Below are 23,562 nucleotides of genomic sequence, written 5' to 3' on the forward strand. Positions count from 1 at the left end.
CACACACACACACACACACACACACACACATACACACACACACACACACACACACACACACACACACAGCCAGAGCCACAATAGCTTTCTGGGTGTACTCCAAGTGTCAGCACTATCATATGGGCATGTGTGTGTGGCCTGGCGTGGTTCCCGCCTCGAGTGCCATACAATGTGCTGGCATAAACACCTGCTTGACACAGCAGATTGGCACTAATGGCTTTACACGCAGTGCCATCTGTAAGCTGGACCATTAGCTGCATCTTCTCCATGGCCACTAACGGCGTTTCATAGCATTTTCGTTTCAGAGCATCATCGGTTATTGTGCGAAGGCAAAAAAGAAAAAACAAGAGTCAAATTGAATGTGGTCTAATCCTCGACGCTCTCGAGGAGGCTGCGGATGAAGGCGGTGAGAGCCGTGCCATCTGTACGCACCTGGATATTAAAATACGAAAACACAAAGCGTTTCTGCCCGTTTTATCTGTCGAGGGCGAGACACCTCCCGCTGAGCTGGAGCCCTCAACCACCAGCCCCAACCAACTCACACACACACACACACACACACACACACACACACACACACACACACACTTCTTACTCTGTGGCTTCCAGCAGCCTGCAGCAGTCACAGAGATCATTACTATTCATTTGCTCAGCAAACTGGCCACACAGACTTATGAATTAGCTCATCCACCGCAGCTGGGTACTGAGACAGTTGGCGAATGCTGAGCACGGCGAGCGCGGCCATTACAGCGGCGGGTCTGCGAGACACCTTCTGTCCAGTCAACGTGACCTCCTCCACGCTCAGCTGCTCGCTCTTTGGAAGGGAGAGGGTGGAAGGGTGGTTGCGTTGGGGGTGAGACACGGGCAGTCAATGATTCTAATGAATAACACGGCAGAGCAATAGGACCAGGGCACCCGCGCATTTGTGCTGAGGGAGACTGCGGTGATAAATCCTGTCAGACCAAGCGTAAATCAGTCCAAATGAAATAGCATTAGCGGGACCTCTGACCGTGAGGGAAGGGAGCTGACAGGTCTGACCTACAGTTAAATGAGGGAACACTCGGACTGCTCTTGCTTTCTGCCTTTGGGGGAGGATCAATGTGGGGGGGAGGAAAAAGTAAAGCTATTAATTCTCCTAGATATGTCAATTTCCATTGGTGAGGCCAGATTGGTAGTGATCATGACGAGCCCCTGGGGCGGACGGGAGCTGGAGCTTTTTTGTTTGTGCCTCAGTGCACCATTGATTCATTGAAGTTTTTTATGGCCAACTGGAAACCACCACCTCACACTGGAGCAATGTAAATCAATTGTAATTGTGCGTTTATAACAAAGCACGAAAAACAAAACCACTCAGAGGGCAAGACAGTGGGGGGACATTGTGCTGACCGCACCGTGTAGAAGGTGTGTACCTGAGTGGAGGACCTGAGGTTAAATAAGCCAAGTCTTTTACATGACTTGTAACTGAGGCTTAAATATCCATAAAACATTCATAAATAGTTCACAGACCCTGTAAATGATGAATGTTGAAAAGGTTTTTTTTCCCTTACCCGTCCGATGAGCACAGGTTCAGGCCCGGCATATTCTTCAATCACAAAGAACTGGTTCCAGATCCAGCTCCTCCTGCTGCGAGAGCGCGGCCCCTTCCCCTCCGTGTGGTCTGGCGCCTCCTCTTCCACCTCCAACTCTGCCTCTTCAAACACGAGGCCCTGCCCGTTTTTGGGATCGACAGCTTGCGTCCCGGCATTCTTCGCAGCGTAGCTCCATTCGGGAGCCGGGTGGAGCCTCAGGACGTGACTGCTGTTGACAAGTGTGTTGTCTTCATCGGCAGGGTACTGAGCCGTGCTGGGTTCTGTTTGAGCGGTGTGAACCGACTCTGCTAATGGGTCTCTTTGGGAATCTGCCGCTCTGTTCCCCAGCCTTAATCCCGAGCGCTGCATTGTCAGCACAGACGGAGGGGAATTATTTGTTTCAGGGGGAGCGTACAGCGGGAGATGTTTTGTCGATGTAAACGGCGTCTGTGTTTGGCTGATCGTTACTTCCTTCTCGGGGCCAAGGCCGAGCTCGCTGTGCGGCGTCGACAGCGCGCGCACGAGGTGTTTGCTCTCGCTATCGCCGTTATCTGAATCCTGCGCTCCCAAGTTGCCCTGCTCTTTATTTAAAGCTGGCTTGACTTCACTTAACGGATTAATACGAATGTCAGGACCCTGGTCTTGATTGAGATCTGGAGTGGTGACTGGGCTTACATACGGAAATGCAGTTTGATTATCAAATCCAGCGCGAGACTGAGTGACAACCATATCTTGTCTCGCCACTTTCTGAGTCTCTAACTGTCTGTGATTAACGTCAATCAAATCCCTCTTCCTGCTCCGGCTGCCCTTGCTCGGAAAGCTCAAGCTGGGAACGCTCTGCATTTGGGAATTGACGATTCTGACGAGGTTCTCTTTTGACAGCAGCTTCAGAACCCCGTAACTGCCTGTGAGGTTGAGCTTTCGGTTCGAATCTATGCTGAACCCTTTCCCCGGCACACCTGTGGTGTAGACGCTCAAATCAGGTCTCGCCCTGGATCTGGAGCCCGATTTGAACCTGGTTCTGTTGGAGTGTGGATCTGTTTTGTGACGGATTGCGAATGTTTTCTCTGACCTCCCTGTTCTGGTAGTCTCAGCGTTCTTGGTGTTATTCTTAACTTTCCTCCCCTCCTGGATGAACTCCTTGTCATTGGACAGTGTGCGCGGAGTCACTTCTTTTTTAAAAACGGAGTCAACTTCACGCTTGGGCTTCAGAGCTTTCCTCTCCTTGTAAGCGACAGATGGAGCAGCATGACTCTGCAATAATTTAGAATGAGAAAAAGATCCAGTGTCACCCGCCTGCTCGTGATTTATCAGGTTTCTAAAAGTCACCACAGGCATCCCGTCTGCGTCCACGCTCGCATCCCGCTGGTCGCCGGCTCTGCTCTCCCCGGGCTTCACCACGTGCGATCCACCCACTCCTCTCCTCCGTACAACCTTACTGGCCGAAGCACCCCCTTCAAGCCCCTCCCACAGGCACAGGGAAAGCAACAGGAGCAGATTTCTTGTAATCATCTTGTCTGGCGGCGAGATGTCCTAATTTAAGCAAGGTTTGCTGTGAGGCAGGCTTTGTTTTCCAGGTATCGTCATTCTCTCCTCTGTTTTTCCCTCTTCTCTTCCCCCTGCTCTCACTCCCCCATCCTGTGCCCTTCACACTGAGCTGGAGGGCAGGTGTCAGTCACTCCTTCTCTTTTTTTCTTTCTTCCACGCCGCCTAATATCTTCCTCTATCTCTCCGAGCCGCTCTCTCTATGCTCTCTTTTTCCCCCACTCCTCTCGCGAAGCGTCTCATTCGGTTTCCCGCAGAGGGTTGAGCGCCCTGGGAGAAAAGATAAAGATAATTAAGTTAAAACTTTAATCATTGCACTGTGTTAATTAAAAGTGGAGCGGCAGGTAGGAGAGCTCACAGACAAGCGGGCAGGACAGACCTTTTAACAGAGCGACCATCACATTTTTCACAAGCACAGAGGGCTTTTCAGGGCCCAGAACATAGATCCATTTATACCTTCCTAATGACCCAAGTGATTCTTCTTACATCTATTAGATAAACGGGGACAAAGTTATCATCATGCTATTCTACATGGAAAAAGATAGCATGACAATATTAGAACTCGCTCTGAGCATTTATTAGTGGCAAAGACTGTCAAATATTTCTGACTGCGGTGAGACCGGCTACAGTGTGAAAGTATGGATTTGTATCACTCTGATGTGTGATTAATTAGCTGGATTCATATTGTTCTTTGATCAGCGGGGACACTTTGTTGTACTCAACACCTTGAGCTATCTTAGAGGTTCCTAGGACTCAAATACCTGTGTGCATCCAAGCCTCAAGTGGAAATCCTTCCCAAAATCAAAATGTCGGATGTGTGGTTGTTTTGAGATGTGAGCAGGCAAAATTAAGTGGCATTTCAGTAACATCAGCCTATAGGCGCCTGACAAGTAATGCGACTATCTGCCAGATGGAATCAATATCGAAACCTTTTGTGCACGTTTAATTCATAAAACTCCAGTTTCCAAACACCGGAGGAACTCGGAACTTAAAAACAAAAGCCAAAGTAGAGATTAATGTATGGTGACTTTTAGTCACGAGCATGGCTCGAGCTCCAGATACACTGCAACAGTTTTTCATTCAACATTCTGCTCTGGCCCATATCTTTTTTGAAAAAAACACCACGTTCCAAGTCTGCAACAGGCTTTCTGTCAATGTGTTAGCTACATGCCGAGTGCTGACATCACCAGGGTTATTTTACTTCATACAGCTCCCTTAAGACACTATGCAGCAGTTTTAACAGGTAGAACAGTATTTGTAATGAGAAGTCAACTGAATTTGATTATTATAATCCGAGGAGGAGTGTGCTTTTGAACTACATATTTCCTGTTGACAAGAGCTGAATAGCTGCATTTAATGTTCATATATTTGGTGAAACTTTGGGGTTAAGCGGTGGCAGTTTCATCTTGTCCTGCGCAGTGTGGTTATGGTCTGTTTGGGTGTATGACACTTGCTCCGCGGTGGTGCAGACAGACCCTGTCAGCACATTCACTGGGGCGTGACAGAAGTTGGGATGTTCCTCCTGGAATACTTTTCACCCTTTTCCTTCTCTCGACGTCTCTCCAACATCCCCAACCTCCTCTCTCTCTCTCTCTCTCTCTCACGCTCTCTCAGCCTCCCTTCTTTTGCCAAGCAAATCGTTTTGATGAACTGAAAAGCCTAAAAACAGATAATCCACCCTTCCCTCCGCCTCTACGTTCTCTCTTCCCACCTCTCCCACACACCACCTGTCTCCTCTTCGGTCTAGCAATCTCCCTAAATCTCCCTCCATCCCCTCTCTTCAACTCGCTATTGTTTTAGTGTCCTGTTCGCCTGGCTACCCACTCCTCTCCTCTTTTGCTCTCTCTCATCTGTGTCAATCACGGGGCCTGTCACCGTGTCCCTCACCCTCAGTGCACTCTGAGGCTTCAATCAATCAGCCAATCTCCTCCCGCGGCCTTGCAACATTGCAAGTGGCAGGTGTAGCTGGCTGCCATCTTGACGACGGGCCACAGCACCGTAATTGTGCATATAAATCTAGTCATCAAATGATAAAATGCCGAAAAACAGGATGTATACCCGGCAGGTGCATGACACCAGCAGCAAAATGCGGGACAGTTTTTTCAGAAAAGTAGTAAATAAACGCCATGGAGGCCATTACAGAGGGTGTAAGGCTGGGTTTGGCTGCATCTTATCTCGAACATACAGCATGAGGAAGCGATTGGGGTGAATTCAATGACAGAGCTCTCTCTCTCTCTCTCTCTCTCCCTCTCTCTCTCTCCCAGAGGAACTTATCAGCTGGGGGTTTGATGGCCAGGCAATCATTGCCACGGGCACCTTGTTAACAAGCCTGGGGCAGGTGCAGGGATGCAAGGCCGAATATCAACACAGCGCTGTCACCGACTGAGCACAAATTTATTAAAAAAATATTTTGTGCGGGAGGTTCTGTCAATGTGAGGTTTTGGCGAAGCACCAAAAAGCAGGAATATAAAATCGCTTTCCTACAGTACTTCGGTGTTTTTATCTTTTCCAATGCCGAAATTTCACTCAGTGCAGAGTTGAGGCATTTCTGTGACACACTGATCTGTGTCCCAACCTTTCACACTTTGCTGCGCACCTTTGGGGAGAGCCATTGTAAAGCCATTACCCAGCGTGGCCGGGCCTACAAAGCAGTGAAGATGATTGGGTGCTCCAATTTAAAGAACAAGGGAGCTCATATTTCCTCATTAGACTTTTGTATAATATAACACAGCGGAATTGTAAAATCGTTGTTTTCATCTTTGTGGAACCACTACGGATAAGGACGGGGATTTAACCCTTGGCCTTAATATACAGTACCACCATTTCAAGTGGAGCAAAAAAAGATGACAGGGTGCTGCGCTGAGTAACTCCTGGAAGCTCTCGCTTCCTAATTAGTTTGTTTTTTTCTTTTAATTTCTGCAGTTGAGGTATATTCTCAAGACACTTAAACCACGTGATCGCAACTGTAAGTGCATTTCTTTGTAAGTTCTGGGCACTTACGGCAAGTTTCTCAGTGCACTGATTAATTGGTGCCATAAATATCTTAATTAATTCCCCCCTTACTGGTCCCGTCCCACCTAAAACCCAAATGATCTTTTGGATCGTTAGGATCGGAGGCAGATCCTCACCATCGATTGCGAGCTGTCGCCAACTTAACGAGACAGAAAATTTTAATTACAATTCGCCTCCTTGCTCGCTGTCTGTCCTCCTTTTTTTCTCTCAGTAACCCCCCCGTCGAACGGGCAAACACAGAGGAGCGCACCGCCACCATCATCACCACCACCACCGCCGCCGCCACAGCAGCCCACCCACACACACCCTCTTCCCAACAATGAACAAACACATGCTGTGTGACTCCAAGTCCTGTTGACAAAACATTCTCCCAGAAAAACTACTATTTATTCGCTTATGCGCAAAAAATAACAAAAGAAAAGAAAAAAAAATCCTGGACGCACAATGCCACATTCAACCACCCTCTTTGTAAAGAGACGCACAAACATCGGCCAACACACACAAGTCCCCCTACTTATATCCACGCTGCCAAGGAAAAAATAAAGAAAGCTCAGAGGATGGCTTCTGTGGACGCGGTGAAGTCAAAGAGAGAAAAAAAAGGGAGCACTCTCTCACACCAGGAGGCAAGAGAAAAGGGCAGCCACCCCAACAGAATTATGCATGGAGTAACAAAGGCAAGCTACAGAGCAGAGAGCAAGGAAGAAGGGAAAAAAGACTGGAAGTTTGGTGGAACGGTGGTGGTGGGTGCGTAAGCATGTGTGTGAGAGGAGGATGGGAGGTGTCGAGGGGGAGCTGGAGGAAGACCGAGTAGTTTTTAAGTGCAAAGCGCCGTAAAGCAGCGCTGTCCTCGCCTTGAACCTCGGCAGATAAAAGCAGACCTGTTAGCGACCGAGGAGGTGAAAAGCAGAGGGAGCTTTTGTCTGTTAATGTATTAATACCTTCTTCACCTGTGTCCCCAGCCTTGTCTCTGCCGCGGCCTGTACTGATATACTGACAGCAGGGGCTCACCTCCCTTGGGAGGGTACATCGCTCCGGCCTGTGGACATATAGATGATTCCCCAGAGGCAGCAGGTTCGTGGAGGATGCGCAGAGAAAACAACAGCAGGTATACAACATGGCAGCGCCCGCTCTACAGTACAAAACAAGTGGTATGAATTCACAGTGTTGCATGGCTGTGAAATTCAGTCCACTTACGGGTGGCTGTTTGCCTATTGGTGAGATTAGGACTTAAAAGACTCAGTGTAACAGAGCTGCGACAGTGGGGGCTTTGGATTTGCTTGGCTTTCAGCGAGATCAATGGGGTTGCATTAGAATGGCAAGAATCAGAGGCTTGTGGAGCATCCAGCAAGAACAGTGCATTTCCAAATACACAGTGTGCAATGAAAGGAGGAGAACGTGAAAGGTGTTTAAAGTCCCGTCTTGTTAAACAGCGTTTTTTTACAGCAAGATGCTGGACGGGGCTACATATTCATAAATCCATCCTCGTTCTGCTGTGGACAGAACGGCAGGGCCACTTTTGTAGTGCTGCTGCTGAAGCACTGGGCACCTGGGGTAGTCATGTAGAGCTGCAACAGTTAATCAATTAATCGATAAGTAATCGATTACTAAATTAGTCGGCAACTATTTTGATAATCGATTAATCAGTACAAGTGGTTTTTATGGAAAAAAAAGTACAGTATTCTCTGATTTCAGCTTCTTAAATGTGAATATTTTCTGGTTTCTTTGCTCCTCTATGACAGTAAACAAAACATAATTCGGGGTTTGTGGAAACACGATTGACATTCATCACCATTTTATGACATTTAATAGACTGAACAACTAATCGATTAATCGATTATGAAAATTATCATTTGTTGCAGCCCTAAAGTCATGTACTAGTTGTATTTGTGCTGTTCAGCAGTCGGAAGTATTCAGTTTTGCTTACCCAGCTAATGTAATTGTTTTTTGTCATTTAATACATTTTTTTTATCTTGCCATTTACACCATTATTAATTAAGTATATCAATATCAACTAATCATTTACTTTATTATATTTAAAATTATGTGTCAAGTAGGCCTAGGCGATATGGAAAAAACTCTTATCACGATAATATTTTTCATATTCATCGATATATCGATCCAGCCACATGATTGGTTCGGCACAGCGCTATTCTCATCATCACTGGCTGGTCGTGTTGTCTGTCAAATAATGGATGGAATTAGTTCTATTGAAGTTGTGTCGACCGTGTCTTATATTTCTATGAAGGAAAAGTTATTCCGCAATAATTATCTTTATCGTTTTAATCGCCCAGCCCTAGTGTCAAGTGTCGACCATATCTCTGCTCCTATTTAATTTAACCAACTGTAGTTCAGTTTGTTGAATTTACCCTGATTCAACCGCTTTCAGCTCGACTACTGCGCTAATGCCAGCTCCTCTGCTGCTGCTGTATCGTAAGCTACACTATATGAACGGGGGAGGGCCGCCATAAAGATCAAATAAATCTTGACAGGAGACAGTCCAGAGAATCACAATTCCAGCAGACGTGCCAGCGGGTCACGACGGGGACAACGTTTGTGGCCCATACTTTACTGCCCCTGGCAGAGGTTAAAGTAGTTCTGAGTCTGATGTGTCTGGTCGTATAAGGTAAAGTGCTGGTTAAGAGCGTGCGGTTATACCAACAGTGACTGCGCCAACCCACTAAACGCCCCGTGATTTACTGGTAAATTCCGTTCATCATTCAGGCCTTTCAAAGCTATAAATTATGCATGGATACCATTTTATGCGTTATTGGTAGAAAGGCAGGAATTCAGACCGTGCCAAGCATCTGCTGAACGTGGTCATAAAATAAACACAAAAAATGGCCTTATTTCACTCAAACTTTCACACCCTCCTCAAAATATGAGAAATGGAAATTTGCAACCACACCTACCAACACAACAGTAATTTTGTTGCTGGTAAAAACTAAAGACAGACACTTTTAAAATGTGTGTGTGCAATCTGGTGCATGATCGTAAAGGCTTTACCTTACCTCGAGTGTTTTATGAAACATCCAACATGGAGTTATCGTTGAATATTTGGCATTGGATAGTTTTTACAAAACTTGACAACAGGTGTGAGTGTGTGAGTGTGCATTTGGACAGAAAGTGAGGCGATAGGTTTTCCTGGCACATCAGAAACATTGACCCTTAGTGGTTAGTTTGAATTTGTAATTCAAACTAACCACTTCTGCTTAACCTGCTTCTTCCATCAAAACTAAAAGTCAAAGAGCAAGAGTGAATTTCGACTAGCGAGTAAATGTATGACAACCCCCCCCCCCCCCCACCCCCCAGATGACAGGGTTGACTATGATATAAGTACAGTCATGCCACAAATCAACCAACAGAACAGAAATAAGAAATCCATCATAAGAAAAATTGTAATTTCAGTGAAAGCAGGAGAAGAAAAACATGAAATTGGGACAATACATGATGTTGGAGACAAGAACTGTAAACTCTACAGGGAGAGCTGTCAGCAGTCAACCTCATAAAAGTGACGTGAACTTCTGCTCGAGCTGCAACCCAAATGGATTATTGAATAATTTTGACTCTCTTTTCCATTCATCACTCCGTAAAATGTAATCTCCTGGTCAAAAAAAACTGAAAGAGACTCGGTCCAACTTGTTTCAACTCCACATTCTCATGTGTAAAAATCACTGGACCTAAAACTAAAGTCAATACAACAAATGTCATTAAAAAGCAACAAGAGGGAAAAACACTTCATGCTTCAGCTATGGAAAAACACATTTGTCAGAAAAACAAGCTTTATGAATTTCACAGCTATATTGGTGAAGACACTAAGGTTGATTTTATCTCAAATGGACTCAAGTTACAAGTGCAGTCGTTTGTTTGACTTATAAACGGTCTTTCAATATCAGAATGAATGGTGATATTCTATTCATGTTGGCATGGCCCTGCGTCATATGGATACTGCTAATTATTACTGGCACTGAACCGTAACAGCATCTGACATCTCTCTGCCTTGAGGCCCATGTGCTATTTCTGACAAGTTTTAGCAAGATGATCGGCTTCAATGATCTTCAAGCACAAAGGTCAGGGGATGTTTTCGTGTCTGGCCGTCCTCTGGTTGGAGCCAATGTTTTTCTGGGTAGGCGCTCACTCAGCCTGCCTTTTCCGAACGGTGAGTCATCAGCTGCCAAAGCGGTTACCGAAATTACACCTGATGCCTATCAGGCCTGTCTCTCTTCCTCTTTCGCCTGACTGCGTGCGCAACATCAAAAAGCTATCTGATCCTTTCAACGCGCCGGCTGACATTTCGGCAAGAGTCCTCGGAAATTGCAGATGGACTTTGTCTCCCCAATGCTGTTGGCGCGCGTGAATAGCATGTGTAAAGTGTGTATGAAGATGTGCGTTAGATAATGAGAAAAGACAGGATTTTTCATGCAAACTGTAAGAGAAAGTTGGTAAGGAAATTGCGCGCCGAGGGAGCCTGCTGGCAAGAACTCCGAGCAAACTCACCTATCATCTCAGAGAGCCACAAAGCACAGCTTAATAAAGTTAGTGCTTTATTGGAAAGCGAGGTGCTTTGCTGCACACGGCGCTTGAAGTTGTTTTTTTTGGAATTCGTGACACCCCATCCCTCCACCTCTGTTGTTTAACTTTCAAGGTTGTTCCGTTTTTCAAGAAGCCCTGTGGCTGGACAAGAGGCTGGTGGCGAGGACGCGGCAAGGTGGCAGAGGGTCGTTTCAGAGATGAATAAACACAAGGCACCCAAGGTTGTCTGTGATTATATGAGATGCATTGCTTAAGAAGAGATGGCACATCACAGAATAGCACCAAGGCCATTGGCCGGGAAAGAGGGTGAATAACGGCACTCAATATTCCACCTTGATTGACCCGATTCTCTTTTCCATTTACATTTAAGGGTCTTTCTCATGTTTATCTTCCATCCAGGCAGACAAGGAGGGGAAAAGAGGCTTACTTTTAATGGCTGTGGTGGAATCAATAAGCCTCTGCTGTGCACTGAAAACTTTATCTGAACGTGTTCTCAACAGGTGTTCAGGGTTTGACAAATATTTCCCAGTGGGGCTGCGAGAGATGTGTAATATTTGATGATGAAAGGGGATTGTCCAGTGTGTTATAGGGGATGGGGGATGATTGAAAGGATCCAAGAAAGTGTTTGGTTGAGATTTCATGGTACTACTCACTGTTAATGTGGTTAACATTGATTCTTTTTTTTTTGAGGGGTGTGTATACATGGTAAACTTCACAAATGTGTGAAACATATTGTTGGAAGTCCAGAGTAGCCAGATTCAGACCTGGCATTAACATCTGTCTTGGTCGATCTGATCACAACTACAAGTGGGACAATTGAGGACACATTACAGATCTGATCACTAAGACCACATCTGGGCCACGTGACTGCTTTTAAGGAGAGACTGCACAAAAAGCGGATGTTGTTATCCCCCTTCCAAGCATTTATCACGCCCCAGTGGCCATTAAGAGCCGGTGAAGCACTTTCGAATGAGCCTGTTCTTCTCACGGAAAACGCCCGGCCTTTAGGCACAGCGATACTTTGAACACACATGCTCATGTCAGCATGTGACAATGCCATCATGCTGATGAGAATGTCATTATTTATGCCGATTTTTTAGTCATAAACCAAAGTTTTGGGCAAATTAAAACTCTGATCTGAGGATGGTGCTGGATGGGAGCTATTTAAAAGATAGTCATTACGGTTCATTTTCTGTGAAAGATGGATGCCTGCAGCAAATTTTATGGCAATAGATGGGATGATTTAATTTTTACTCTGAAGCAGAAAATGTCAACCTGCCTTTAAAGTATTGAAGTAAAAAGTCATGAGGATAAATCTAGTGGCAACCGTGAACTTCTGTTCAACGTCTTGTGCCAATTGATCTTGCACACGTAGAGAGATTCTCTGGATCATTTGAACCTGCTGGTGGAGATGAAAGCTCATTGGATCACCAAACTCAGTGGATCATCCTCTGGTAAGCATGAACGTATGCAATCTGATGATTACGCATCTAATGTTTGTGCAGATATTTGAGTCAGAAGCAATAATAGCAAGAAGAAATTCCAGACCAACTGCGTGATCGAACAACCGACTGACAGTCACTGCCGTCACTAGCGCCCTGCTGATAGCCTGGGTAAAACTTTGTTTGGAACCACATCTACGTTTAAACCACAGCTAGTTTTTTAAAAGCATTACAGCACAGCCCACCCTTCTCTTTCAGAATATACAGTACAGCAGGGCCTCCCTGACAACATAAGTATTCAGAGTGTATTCAAATGCAAGTGCCGAAAAAGGAACAATCACTTGTTGAAGACGAGGAGTCCCAGAGATACATGATTTTGAAGTCACTGTCCAAAAGTGCTTGGATACACTAAAATATAATTAATCCACATAATTCAGGCAACGAGTTTGAATTCCCACTTATGTGCCCTGGGCACCCCGGCAGGCCCCTGGCCCACTCTTACCAGACCCACTGCTCCACCAAAATCAAAATGATCGCACTATTCCGCTCTACTCACATCTATTCTAACACAGACTCGTTATCAGAGTTCTGTCAGAACCATCTATCCCAGGGATGTTGTTGTGTCCTGTTCCCTTATCACAGCCTGCTGCTTTCACGCCTCTGAACGCAGTGTCACTGCGCAGGCCTGGAAGCCTGTACTGTCACACTTGTTAATCCCCCTCGTTGAAGTAGCTAAGTCTCTGCTTCATTAGCGTATGCAATCCCCCTCCCCTCTTTGTGGGACTTTGATGCTCCCTAGGTTCTCTCCTGCTTCTGGTATCATAACTGACAGTATACATTTTTTTTTTTGTAATTCTGTGACGTCGCCCCCAATCTCAAATTAATTTCGCTTTTGTCTCTCTCTATTTGGGTCAGTTTGTCGCTTTGTTTGTTTTCCAGCGGCTCGGGCAGACAGAGCAGATTGCGGCGTTGTTTAAGTCACTGTGTCTGGCAGGTTGGAGCGCAGGGTCACATTCCGTGAGGATTGGGTAAAGGACGTGGAATAAAAGCAAGCGCTTTGTGCGGCAACATGTTGCGCAACATCCAGTAGAGCATCAGCTGTTCCGCTTTTGTCTTCCTTTCCACCGGGCAGTGATTGGCTGAAAGGACAACCTGTGCCACAGGGGTACACAGTTCACCGTCACTCCCTTTATTTACTTTCCAATAATATTTGTGGCAGCGACGTTTTTACTGTGCCAGTTCAAAGAAGTGCAACACGGCTGTGGGTGTACGTTGAGGGAAGATTTCCAGGTTAGTCAGTGGTGTGTTGCAGGACGATGTAGGAGATCAAAGTTTGGCAGTAATATATTGTCGGGGCAATTTTGTTTTCTGCAGGGTGCATTCATGCTGCTTAATGGTTGGGATGTTCTGGCACCGCTCCAGCACTGCCCCTATAAATTGTATTTAATACTGTTTAAGACACACAGACACCAGAGGACACACTTGAACAGAAATATCTCCTCGAACACACACAACCACCTCCCACCGATTCCCTTCATCCAAAAGAAAAGGAGCTAGAAGTCTCTCGTCTCGACTTCCAAGGTCATTTCTCCCTTTGTCGGAGGTGGGGTAATAATCCCACCTCCTACTTGTGAGAGTACACAGGTGGGATACTTCACCAGGTCCTCTGGAAATCCCTTTCTCAAGGTGGGAGATAGTTCCATCAGACGGGTTAAGACCGCAGGGGGAGAATCCCCTACACCTCCCTTCACCCGCTGTCTTTGTCTCTGAGGTGGTGCAGGGATAGCAGGGGCCGCTGCATTTAGAAAAGCCCTGTGTTTCGCCCATAAAAACCACATCTATGGCCGTGAAGAAGCTCACACTGTAATCCTGCATGACGGATTGAGTCTGCCACTGCAGCACTCTGCCGCTCTTTCTTTCCCTCCTCGTTGCCTAAAAGAAACTTCTATGGCAGCGGATGTGTGCTCGAGTGTGGGGGCACATACATTCGTCAAAGACAGCGTAACGTGTGTGTGCGTGCCTGCGTTTGTGCGTGTGTGCGGGCACCCAGACATATACAGCATAATGCGTACGCGCATGTCTACATGCATTTTGTGGATTCCTTGCATCTCCCCCTCCTTCCTTCCTTAAAAAAATAATGTACAGCAGCCTATAGCTGCATCAACAGTCAAGAGGGAGTATAACTAGATGTCAGTGTCAGCGAACGGAAAACAGCTTTCCATTTTTGCAAGTGAAAGAACAGAATGTGAAAGATACCGTCGTACACACTTGCACAGTACTTCAGAATGAATCCCAACGGGAAGTCAGTGAACATGAGTGCTGGAGAGGTATATAGATGACCTGGATTTTGTATCCGTGCTCCCGTGGCATGGATTACTGCGCATCGGTAGGGATGGCCTCTAATAGAAAGGACATTTATATGCTCACGAATCACTTCTATTAGAGTCCCTCTGAGCCTGATTTGCTCCTGTCTTTATCTATCCATCCTCTTGTCACTCCAGCTCTTTGTCTCTTTCCTCTTCCTGCGCAGTCACTCTGTGTTTTTTTTTTTACCTCTCACTGTTTTATAATCTCTCGCGCTCTCTCTGTCTTACTCTCTCCATCTCTCTCTCCCTCTCTTTGGGTATTAGGCATTCAAAGATCTTTCTGTTGCATGTGGCAGAAGTTATCACCCCATCTCACTCCCTCCCTCACTCTATCTCTCTAATCTTCCTTAATCTTCCAGCCCAGAGTGAAGTGAGAATTAGTTTCTCACTCTCCCTCATCAATCTCTTGCACTTCCCCTTCTTCTCCGTCGTCTTCTTCTTCTTCTTCTTCTTGTTCCCCCTGTACCCCCCACACGCACCCACCCACCCAAGTCCACCCCCATATCCCACTTCGCATTCTCTTTCTCTTCATGGATGGATCATCCTCAGCAGCTGCTTTCTTAATCCTCCATCTTACTCAGTTTGTCTCCCCTCTTCTCTGTGGTCCCTCTCCTCATTCAGCTTCATGTCATCAACAAAACTGCAGGTCATTTCTGCTTTGCCCTCCTCTCTCTTTTTATTTTTTATTTTCATGCTAACTCCTCAAAACGGCTCTCGGGACTTTTTCCTTTCAACCCAGCCTGTTAACCCTGAGCCATGTCATTACCTGCTCACTGTCCTTGGTGGCTACAAACTCAGAAGGAGCACATATGTTTAACACCGTTTATCCCCAGGCTTGTCTCACCAAACGCCGTATCAATAACATGGCAATCACCGAGTAATTTCTCTCACTGTCACGAGAGATGTTTCTGCTTTGTGCTTCATTTAGCACCACTTTATTTCTCTACTGACTAAACCTAACCCTGACCAAGAAGTATTAAATGACAAGACAAATTTTCCCCAAAAGTGGCTCGCTATTTTAATGCAATCGTTTGAGATCACAGAAACACTCGAACGAGACGCAAAGCATAACAACACATTTATTTAAGGTCATATCTATGAAAGACTCTATTCAATCCATCATATAAAATGTTTACTTTTGAAAAGCACATATTTATTACACGTTCCATTGTGGCCTATTCCAAAAGCAGGTTTTCATGTTCAAACTTGTCTGCGTTTGTGTTGATGAGTCTTGGGCTCCCTCTCCGCCTTTCAGAGGCAGAGACAGCGCTCATCTCAACCAGCAACAGCAGCGTCAGTGTGCACTGTTTGCAGGTTACGGCACCACAGAGAGAAATTAATAAACTGCAGAGTTAAAGGCCAGGAGTGGAAGCGGTCCCCTTCAGCCCATCACCTCACAAATCCCCAAAACATATATCTTTTGACCCCTGCCTCTATGGTTCAAAGTTGAACATCACAACCCTGTTATGATTAGGAATACATTATGTACAATTTCATGTTCTAATTTTCCAACCTGCTCCATATCAAGAGCCGTTTGGGGGGAAACACTAATTTTGTCCAATTCACACCTGACGTTATTTTCAACTTCAAACCCCGAGTGGAACATTTTACTTAAAAGCACAGACTGAGCTCAGGAGAAGCGCAGCCACAAACACGGTGCATGAGCAGCCACCGGTATAATTGGGTACTGTTTTAAAAATCGAAATTCGTTGTGCCAATAAAAGTCATTTGTGACTTAAAAAAAACACATCCCACTTAATTAGCAAAACACCTTAGCCACAAGAGTTACAGGGGGGAAATAAGTGTGCAATAAATACCTCTGAGCTTCCAGGTTGTATTAATAAATAAACTGTTACAAGATTAAAAGCCATATTCAGTGAGCTACATGATTTACAAACTCTCAAAGTAGCAACACCGTGCACTTTGAGTTCATAAACCAGTGGGCCACACCAGAATGGGCTGCACCCATTTACATTTTTTGAGTCCCAGGGGAGCGAGAGGCAAATGAATATTAATTCCACTATTTCTCATATCGGGGTGGCATTATAATGATTAATGCTACCCTGTGTGGAGTGAGCTTTCAGGATCCCTAAAAAAATTTAACCCAAAAACTAGTAGTTTGAGCTGGAGAGAATTTCCGTTTACAAGCAGACAAAAAGGCTGAACAAAAATGACTTTTCGGTCCGGACCTTAACACTGAAAGCGCCACTGAAATACCATTTATCGCTGAACTATGAGCCACCAGCCACGCTTGCAGCTCTGTGCACTTCCACTCAACAGTGCTTTGAGCTGAATGCTAATGTCACCATGCTAACATGCTCTCCATGACACCGTAACATGCTCATGTTTCACAAGTATGATTTGATCAGTGTCTATTTTTTCAGCGTATTAGCATGATATGATGATTCGCAGAAAACAAATCAGCCTCGGATTTCACCCCTTCTGGTCATCATATACCTACCTCTGCTGAATTATTTTTTATCCCCCCCTCAAAGTGATCAATGCTACTTCACCAAACGACCATATAAAATACCTAAAACAGAATTATTCAAACTGAGTAAAGCGCTGTAACGTGAACAATATCTGTTAATAGTACGGCAGAAAGATAAAATCCGAAATGGACCACCCAGAGCGCTCGCGTTCCTGAGACAATAGACGATTTGCCTGATGATCCTGGTTCCATTTGCCTTGATAACTGCACAGTCACCGCGCACGAATATTTGGAAGAGTGCAGCGCACTGTGTGTAAACCTCACTCGCGGACACGTTATGAGACTTTCTTTCTTTCCAATGCTAGCGCTCACAGCTTTGAGCTCCATTGGTAGAGCGCCCATCTCTTATGTGGAGGTCGGGGGTTCGAAGCGACCCTGTTACACATGAATGGAGTCACGTTGAGGGGGACATAAGTATCTGTACCAAGTTTCATGGCGATTCCATCCAATAGTTGTTGAGATGTTTCACTAAAAAAACTAAAGTGTCAGCCAAAAGAGCCACAGCATGAACATCAAGGTTGCAGCTATAGTAAAAGTTGCTACTTGGGCTGTTTTTACAGTAATAATCTCTTCACAATAATAGCACATGTTCCACTGCTTCAGATAAACACTCAAAAGACCGTCTATCTTGTAAATTGACCCCAGAGACCTTTAATGTTTGAAGCCAGGCCTTGCGACGAGCCAAACGTATCTCCCGGTTCTAGATTTTTTTCTGTAAAGAACATGCTTCATGTACAAATGAAGGGACACCTTGAGCAACACCTCGGCACATGTGAGAGCGAGATACATTGAGAGTCAGATAAAAAGCAACAACACGCATTAATGCAGAGAGCAAGGGACGGTAGCGGGTGGAGAAAAAAAAACAGAATGAAGATTAGCGAGAGTGGGATAAACAGATAAGGAGAGTGCGCACATGATGAGAAGCAACAAAGTTAAAGAGATAGAGGGATGAGGGGAGAGACTGACGTTTGATAATCCCAGCCCCTCCTCCTCTTATTTGCCCTTTTCTTCGTAAAAAAAGAAAAGAGAAGAGAGATATGCAGGGAAATGAGATGAGTTCAGGCGAAACAAAGATGGATGAGAGGTGGGAATCGCACTGAGGTAAAATTGATAACGGCTGATTGAGGTGTAGATGAATGCCGGGTCAGGTTGTTGCCCTAATCAGCAGTGGATTTGCCGTCTGCACGTCGCGTATTAACACAGAACAGCTTGAGGAGTCGGGTTAATTCGGTGCCAGATGAGTGTTTCCAGAGGGAGCCGTAGTCTGTGCCGCCGAAACCTAAAAGAGACCTGGGTGCGAGTCATTAGCATACATGCGACAAAGCATACGAAATCACATTAATCGCAGGGAATGCTAATGACAGTGATTGGCATAATCGCGGCAACACTGGCGGAAGGGGTGAGACGACGGGAGGTCAGCCATTTCTCCAGTTATCACTCTTTCATGTTATTTCACCCACGCTGATGTGGCTCCTCGATAAATAACAACACTTTGTCTCACATCCTACTGTTAATGATGGGAGTTACGCCACCAGCCTATTAATCCTGATGATTGCAGAATACTGTGTCCTTACAGTCTAATTTTAACAACTCTGTCATCAATTTTTGGAGTCGTAACTGACGGCATTGTGATTCAAGCACAAAAACATCCCACATCATCGCTGCGTACCAGCTGGTGCTATTTTTCCATCCTCCTTTATTTATGTAATGCGCGCGTGTCGAGCAGCGTGCAAGACTGCTAACAGCTACCGCAATAAAAAAAAATAAAAAAAGGACTGCAGGTTGCGTTCCCAGTGGTACGGTGGGAGCCGTATCCACAATCAAAGCAATTAACCTGTATACGTCTGCTGGGATCTCCAGCTGTGGGCGAGACTGAGTTTAACATTGTAACCTACCAAAGTCTAGCTGGTGGAGGGCATCTGTTCAACAAATCAGCAAAGCTACAGTATGTAATCACGTTTCACACCACGCTAATCACTTCAGCCTAATTTATCACCGCTATGAAAACAGTCTCATGCGCTATTAAGGGAGAGCAGACGAGGAGGAGGAGGAGGGGAGATGGAGAGAAAGAGGGAGGAGGAGAAAGCAAAGCTGTGAGAAGGGGAGACAGAGAGAGGAGAATAAAAAAAGGGGGGGGTAGAGAAAGCGAATTTGTGAACATGTCCAAAAGGGCTCTGATTTGTCTAAAGCTCACTAATTCAATCTTGGAAATCCGAACGGAGTGACTGAGCCTTCCCCCTTGCCCTCCCTACTCGTCGTCCTCCTCCTCCCCACTGAGGCCCTCATCTTCACCATTTGAGAGCTCAAATGTCCCTAATCCGGCTTCTGATAGCAACACCCTGCAAGGAGGGAGGCATCAACACCGTACAGGGGTGGTGGAGGGGGGGGAGCAAGATGAGTGGCAGAAGATGGAATGCTGCGAAGCAAAGGGGAGAGCAGGCGAGAGGAAGAAGAGCGGTGAGGGAGAATAACAGGGGGAGCGAGTGGCAATTGAACTCAGTCTGTTGCATCAAATTTCTCTTTAATTAAAAGTCTAAATCCTCCTCACTTTAAAGCCCCTACTTTATAATTAACACTCTGATCTTGCCCCCCCCCACCACCAACCACCATACCCCCCCACCCCTTCACCCTTCCAAATCAAAAATAAAAAAACAATTAAAAACTTTTGCGATTTTTACTTCAAAACCCATTAATTAAAAATCGCCAATGAACAACGGTGCAATATTGAGGCAGACCCCCACTCTGCTCATTAGCCGCTGGTTAATTGATCCTCACGGCAATGTTTACCAAGGGGAGGCTAAAGACGAAAAACATTATCATTTTACCTCGCCTAATTGCAGTCTTTAAAGGAGGGGGGGAGGGCGTAAGGGAATTTCTGGATGTCTGAGATCATAAGGAAAGTAGATTTCATAGGCTCCTCTGTGGTTTTGTCTCTCAGGGGTTTGCAGTCGTTTTATAGCAATTATAAAAAGGTTATTGGATATTCAATACTACACACCTAAACAATTTACTTAGAGAATCAAAAGTGGTGGTTACGGGATAGCAGGAGCAAGAGATGCTGTGATATCTGGTGGTCAGATATCAATGAAGTGGAGTCGGTCGCCGCCCGCCCTCTACTCAGACCCCAGCACAGGCCAGACACCCCTCATCCATCAAAACTCCATTACCCAAGATCCATCATAACAGCTCCCAACAGCAGAGACCGAATGCTTCTTATTTTTCAGGGGGCCATAAATACACTTGCAAGTTCCTCAGTATTAACTTTCTTTTCGGCCCCGTTTCTCAAAACAATTTCCAGTTTTATTTCTTTGCCGACTCCGTCTCTCCGCCGTTGCCCACCCCTCGGGTCGGGGGACAGCCACTGAAAGGCTGCTCTCAGAGGAACATGGGTGAGACATATCGAGGTGTCCGCAGCCATCTCGCCATCTCGCCATCTCTCGGCTGGCTATAAAATATTCAGGGCAGCTGCTGCTGTCGCCACCGGAGAGCTTCCCTCCGTCACCGAGCCACCTCAGGTGCAGTGCCATGCACCTGTCTTTATCCCTACTCTCTTCCCCTTTTTTTTTTCTTTTTTATACTATGCCTCGGTTCCAGACATTATCATTATCTTATCAATATTCAACCCCCTACCTCTGCCCTGGTCTCTCCTCCTTTCCAAGTTTGCTTCATCAGGGCCCAATTCTCCCGACCACCCTCTTTCCACAAATCTCATTTCAATTTCCTTCCTACCTCCTCCCTCTTACAGTGTATTCCTTCATTTATTTATTTATTTTACGTCAAGCGGAGCATGATTTGACCCAGATTAATGTATTCCTTCTCCCACAAAGGTGCCGATGCAAAAAAATTGATTTCTTCTTCATCAGTTATGTTTTTTTCCCTGCCTTTTAATGCCAGCAGAGAGAAAAAGAGCAAAGGAAAACGCACTGCGTGCTATTACCATGAGTGATGATGTCGTTAGCGTGATCCCTGGACGCATTGTTAGCATGTTTGCGGCGCACCGTGACAATTTGATTAGCAGCTTTGGATGTGGAGCCATTGCGCTGCTAAATCACGTCTGTCAAAAGGGGGCACGGGCGCAGATTGGCTGCCCTCTAACGTCTAACGTCGCAAATTCACGGGGATAAAAAAGAGGCGAGGACACACAAACACTAAATGAATGTGCACCTCTCCCAGTCATCAACATTGTCTTGATAGATTTTTCTTTTTCAAGGATTGGTTCAACATCATTTTAAACACAAATATATTTCTCACTTACTCTTAAAGAGCATAGCCTTGGCTTCATGTGCCAAGGTTTTGAGATTCCTGCCTCCGCCCACGACACAGTGGAAGTAAATGGAGTTGTGTTTGTGGAGTTCACATTGAAAGATTCACCAGCAATGTGTCTCCCAAGGACCGTGATAATCCACAGACCTCTCGCTGTGAACTGTTAATATTTTCTTCAACAGAAGAAACGGCTGCTGTCAAAATAGTTACCTGGTCATACGAGGCCCCGTCACACCAGCATTAATAATGGCCCGTTTTTTGCGACAAAATCAATTTATGTTGATAGTTTCGCTACAATCGGTGGAGTCACTCGCAGGGGCAAAGTAAATCTGGGCAAATGTTAAGTGTGGAGTTTGACTTTGATTCAAGACATGGCACCACTGACCATCAACTGTCCTGACCTTGCCGACCTTGGGCATGGAGAGTCAGAAAGTCCAAAATGTTATGACAGTTATGTCAATGGACCAGATACGTTTGTTTTTTGATTGTTTTTTCATTAACAGTGTCTGGTAACGAGAAAAAGAATGAAGAAACTCCCAGCTCACATGTCTGATTAGCATAAGCTACCCACCTTTTGATTCTACAGTCGACCTACTAGTACTCACTATGTCAACGAGCCTCAAGCTCACGAGCAAGTGTGGATGAATCGCGCTGTGTTACTAGCTCGAGTGGAGCATTCATATCTGACAGCTGTTTTGAAAAAAATGTGTTTTACATGTTTTATCTACTTTAAAAAAAAACATTCAGGGCAAATTCAAAGAGAGAGATTTCCCCTCTTCTGAAGAAAGGCACATATTTATACTTAACCCATCCTCATAAAATCCCCATTCTGATCTAAGGATCAGGATCCCGAATATGACAGAACTAAAATGAAAAAGAATAAGAGACGATCAAAGAATGATAACATAGTTTTTTTCAGTGCTGTGAGCGAAACAATTAAAATCCATTCACCCTCTATTCAGACGGATGCCGAAATCTCGGATATCACAAAACCTATAGAAGTAAAATAAACTATCTTCATGGGAAAGTGATAAATATGTTGGGGTTTTTTCTGAACCAGTCCCTGCCTATGTTCTCTCTGTGTGCTTTCCTCTCCCCATCCAACAGACCATTCTCTGCTTTACAGTCCTCATTTCTTCCCTTCGTCCCCACTTCAACAGAATGTTGTCTATTATTTATTCATGCCTCCACTCAATAAAAATGTCCTAATTGTCCATGCTCCTCTCCCGCGGCTCGTCACGCTCGTCTCGGAGCACTCTCTGGGCCACTGCCTTTCACACTTTCCACTCAGGTCTCCCAGTCTTTTCTCTCCCTTCTCTTTCTCTGTGCATTCACACTCCACCCTTCGCTGTATGCACCCCCCCCCCCACCCCGCTTCTATTTTCTTCTTTTCCTTTTCTTTCCAGCTTCTCTCTCTCTCTCGTCACTTTATCCCTCTCCACCTTGCCATCACTTCCACCCCATCCGTCCTTTTTTTCCAACTCGCCCACCCACCTCCTGATTATGAGCCTGGCTGCCAGCGGCCTTTTTCATTCAATTAGGGCCCAAGTGTTGCTGTTATTGTTACCACTAATAATGAGGGCCCTACGTCTAGCGAGCTGCCAGACTGTCACAGGCATGATCATCAATAGGCGCCATTCCTCATCTCCATCTCTGGCAATCAGCGGTTTTATTACTATCATCTGAGGGGAGAGGAGGGCACACAGACAAGGGTGTGTGTGTGTGTGTGTGTGTGTGTGTGTGTGCGGGCAAAATGAGACAAGTAGGGGGTGGATGGATAGATGGATGGATGGAGAGCCCGAGGAGAAGAGAATGAGAAATGGCATTGGAAGAAAGAGCAGGGGAGTGACAGTGGAGATTAGTGTATGTGTGTGTGTGTGCGTGTGTGTGTGTGTGTGTGTGTGTGTGTTAGGTAGTAATGCGTTTGTCTGGTTGGTAGGTGGGAGTGTGAGTGAGTGAGTGTGTGTGTGGGTGACAAAAAGAGACAAAGCTAGAGGGAGTGATGAGATTATAATACGTGAGTGTGATATGTGCATGCACAGAGTCTGCGCGTGTGGGTGGATTTATGTGTGTGTACGTACGTGCGTGCTTCCTTGTGTGTGTGTGTGTGTGTGTTGATTGCTGGAGTGGAAGGCAGGCAGGGAGGGAGAGATGTAGAGTGTGCACCAGGAGAACGAAGGCCCCTTGAGGCGGTTGCTGTTGCATTTTGAATCCAGGACACACACTGACGTGAATGTAACTGGTGGAAACTAGCTGTGTTCGTGGTTCCGTGGAAATGGAGACACAGTCGTCCTCTTTACGATGTGTCTCTCTCACTGTGTCTCTTTAAATCCCTTTCTGTCCTG

The 23,562-nt window shown here is 45.6% G+C and overlaps 1 protein-coding gene across 1 annotated transcript in view; it reads right to left on the reverse strand.

Annotated features, from left to right (window-relative positions):
• Positions 1-23,562, reverse strand: part of LOC118311660 — a 129,000-nt gene that overhangs the window by 76,845 nt on the left and 28,593 nt on the right. The window contains exon 2 of the mRNA XM_035635680.2: positions 1,548-3,383. Within this exon, the coding sequence (XP_035491573.2) occupies positions 1,548-3,080 (1,533 nt within the window). The 5' untranslated portion in view covers positions 3,081-3,383. The remainder of the gene's footprint in view (positions 1-1,547; positions 3,384-23,562) is intronic.

This window comes from Scophthalmus maximus, chromosome 5, assembly GCF_022379125.1.
Source record: "Scophthalmus maximus strain ysfricsl-2021 chromosome 5, ASM2237912v1, whole genome shotgun sequence".
In the NCBI taxonomy this organism is placed as follows: domain Eukaryota; kingdom Metazoa; phylum Chordata; class Actinopteri; order Pleuronectiformes; family Scophthalmidae; genus Scophthalmus; species Scophthalmus maximus.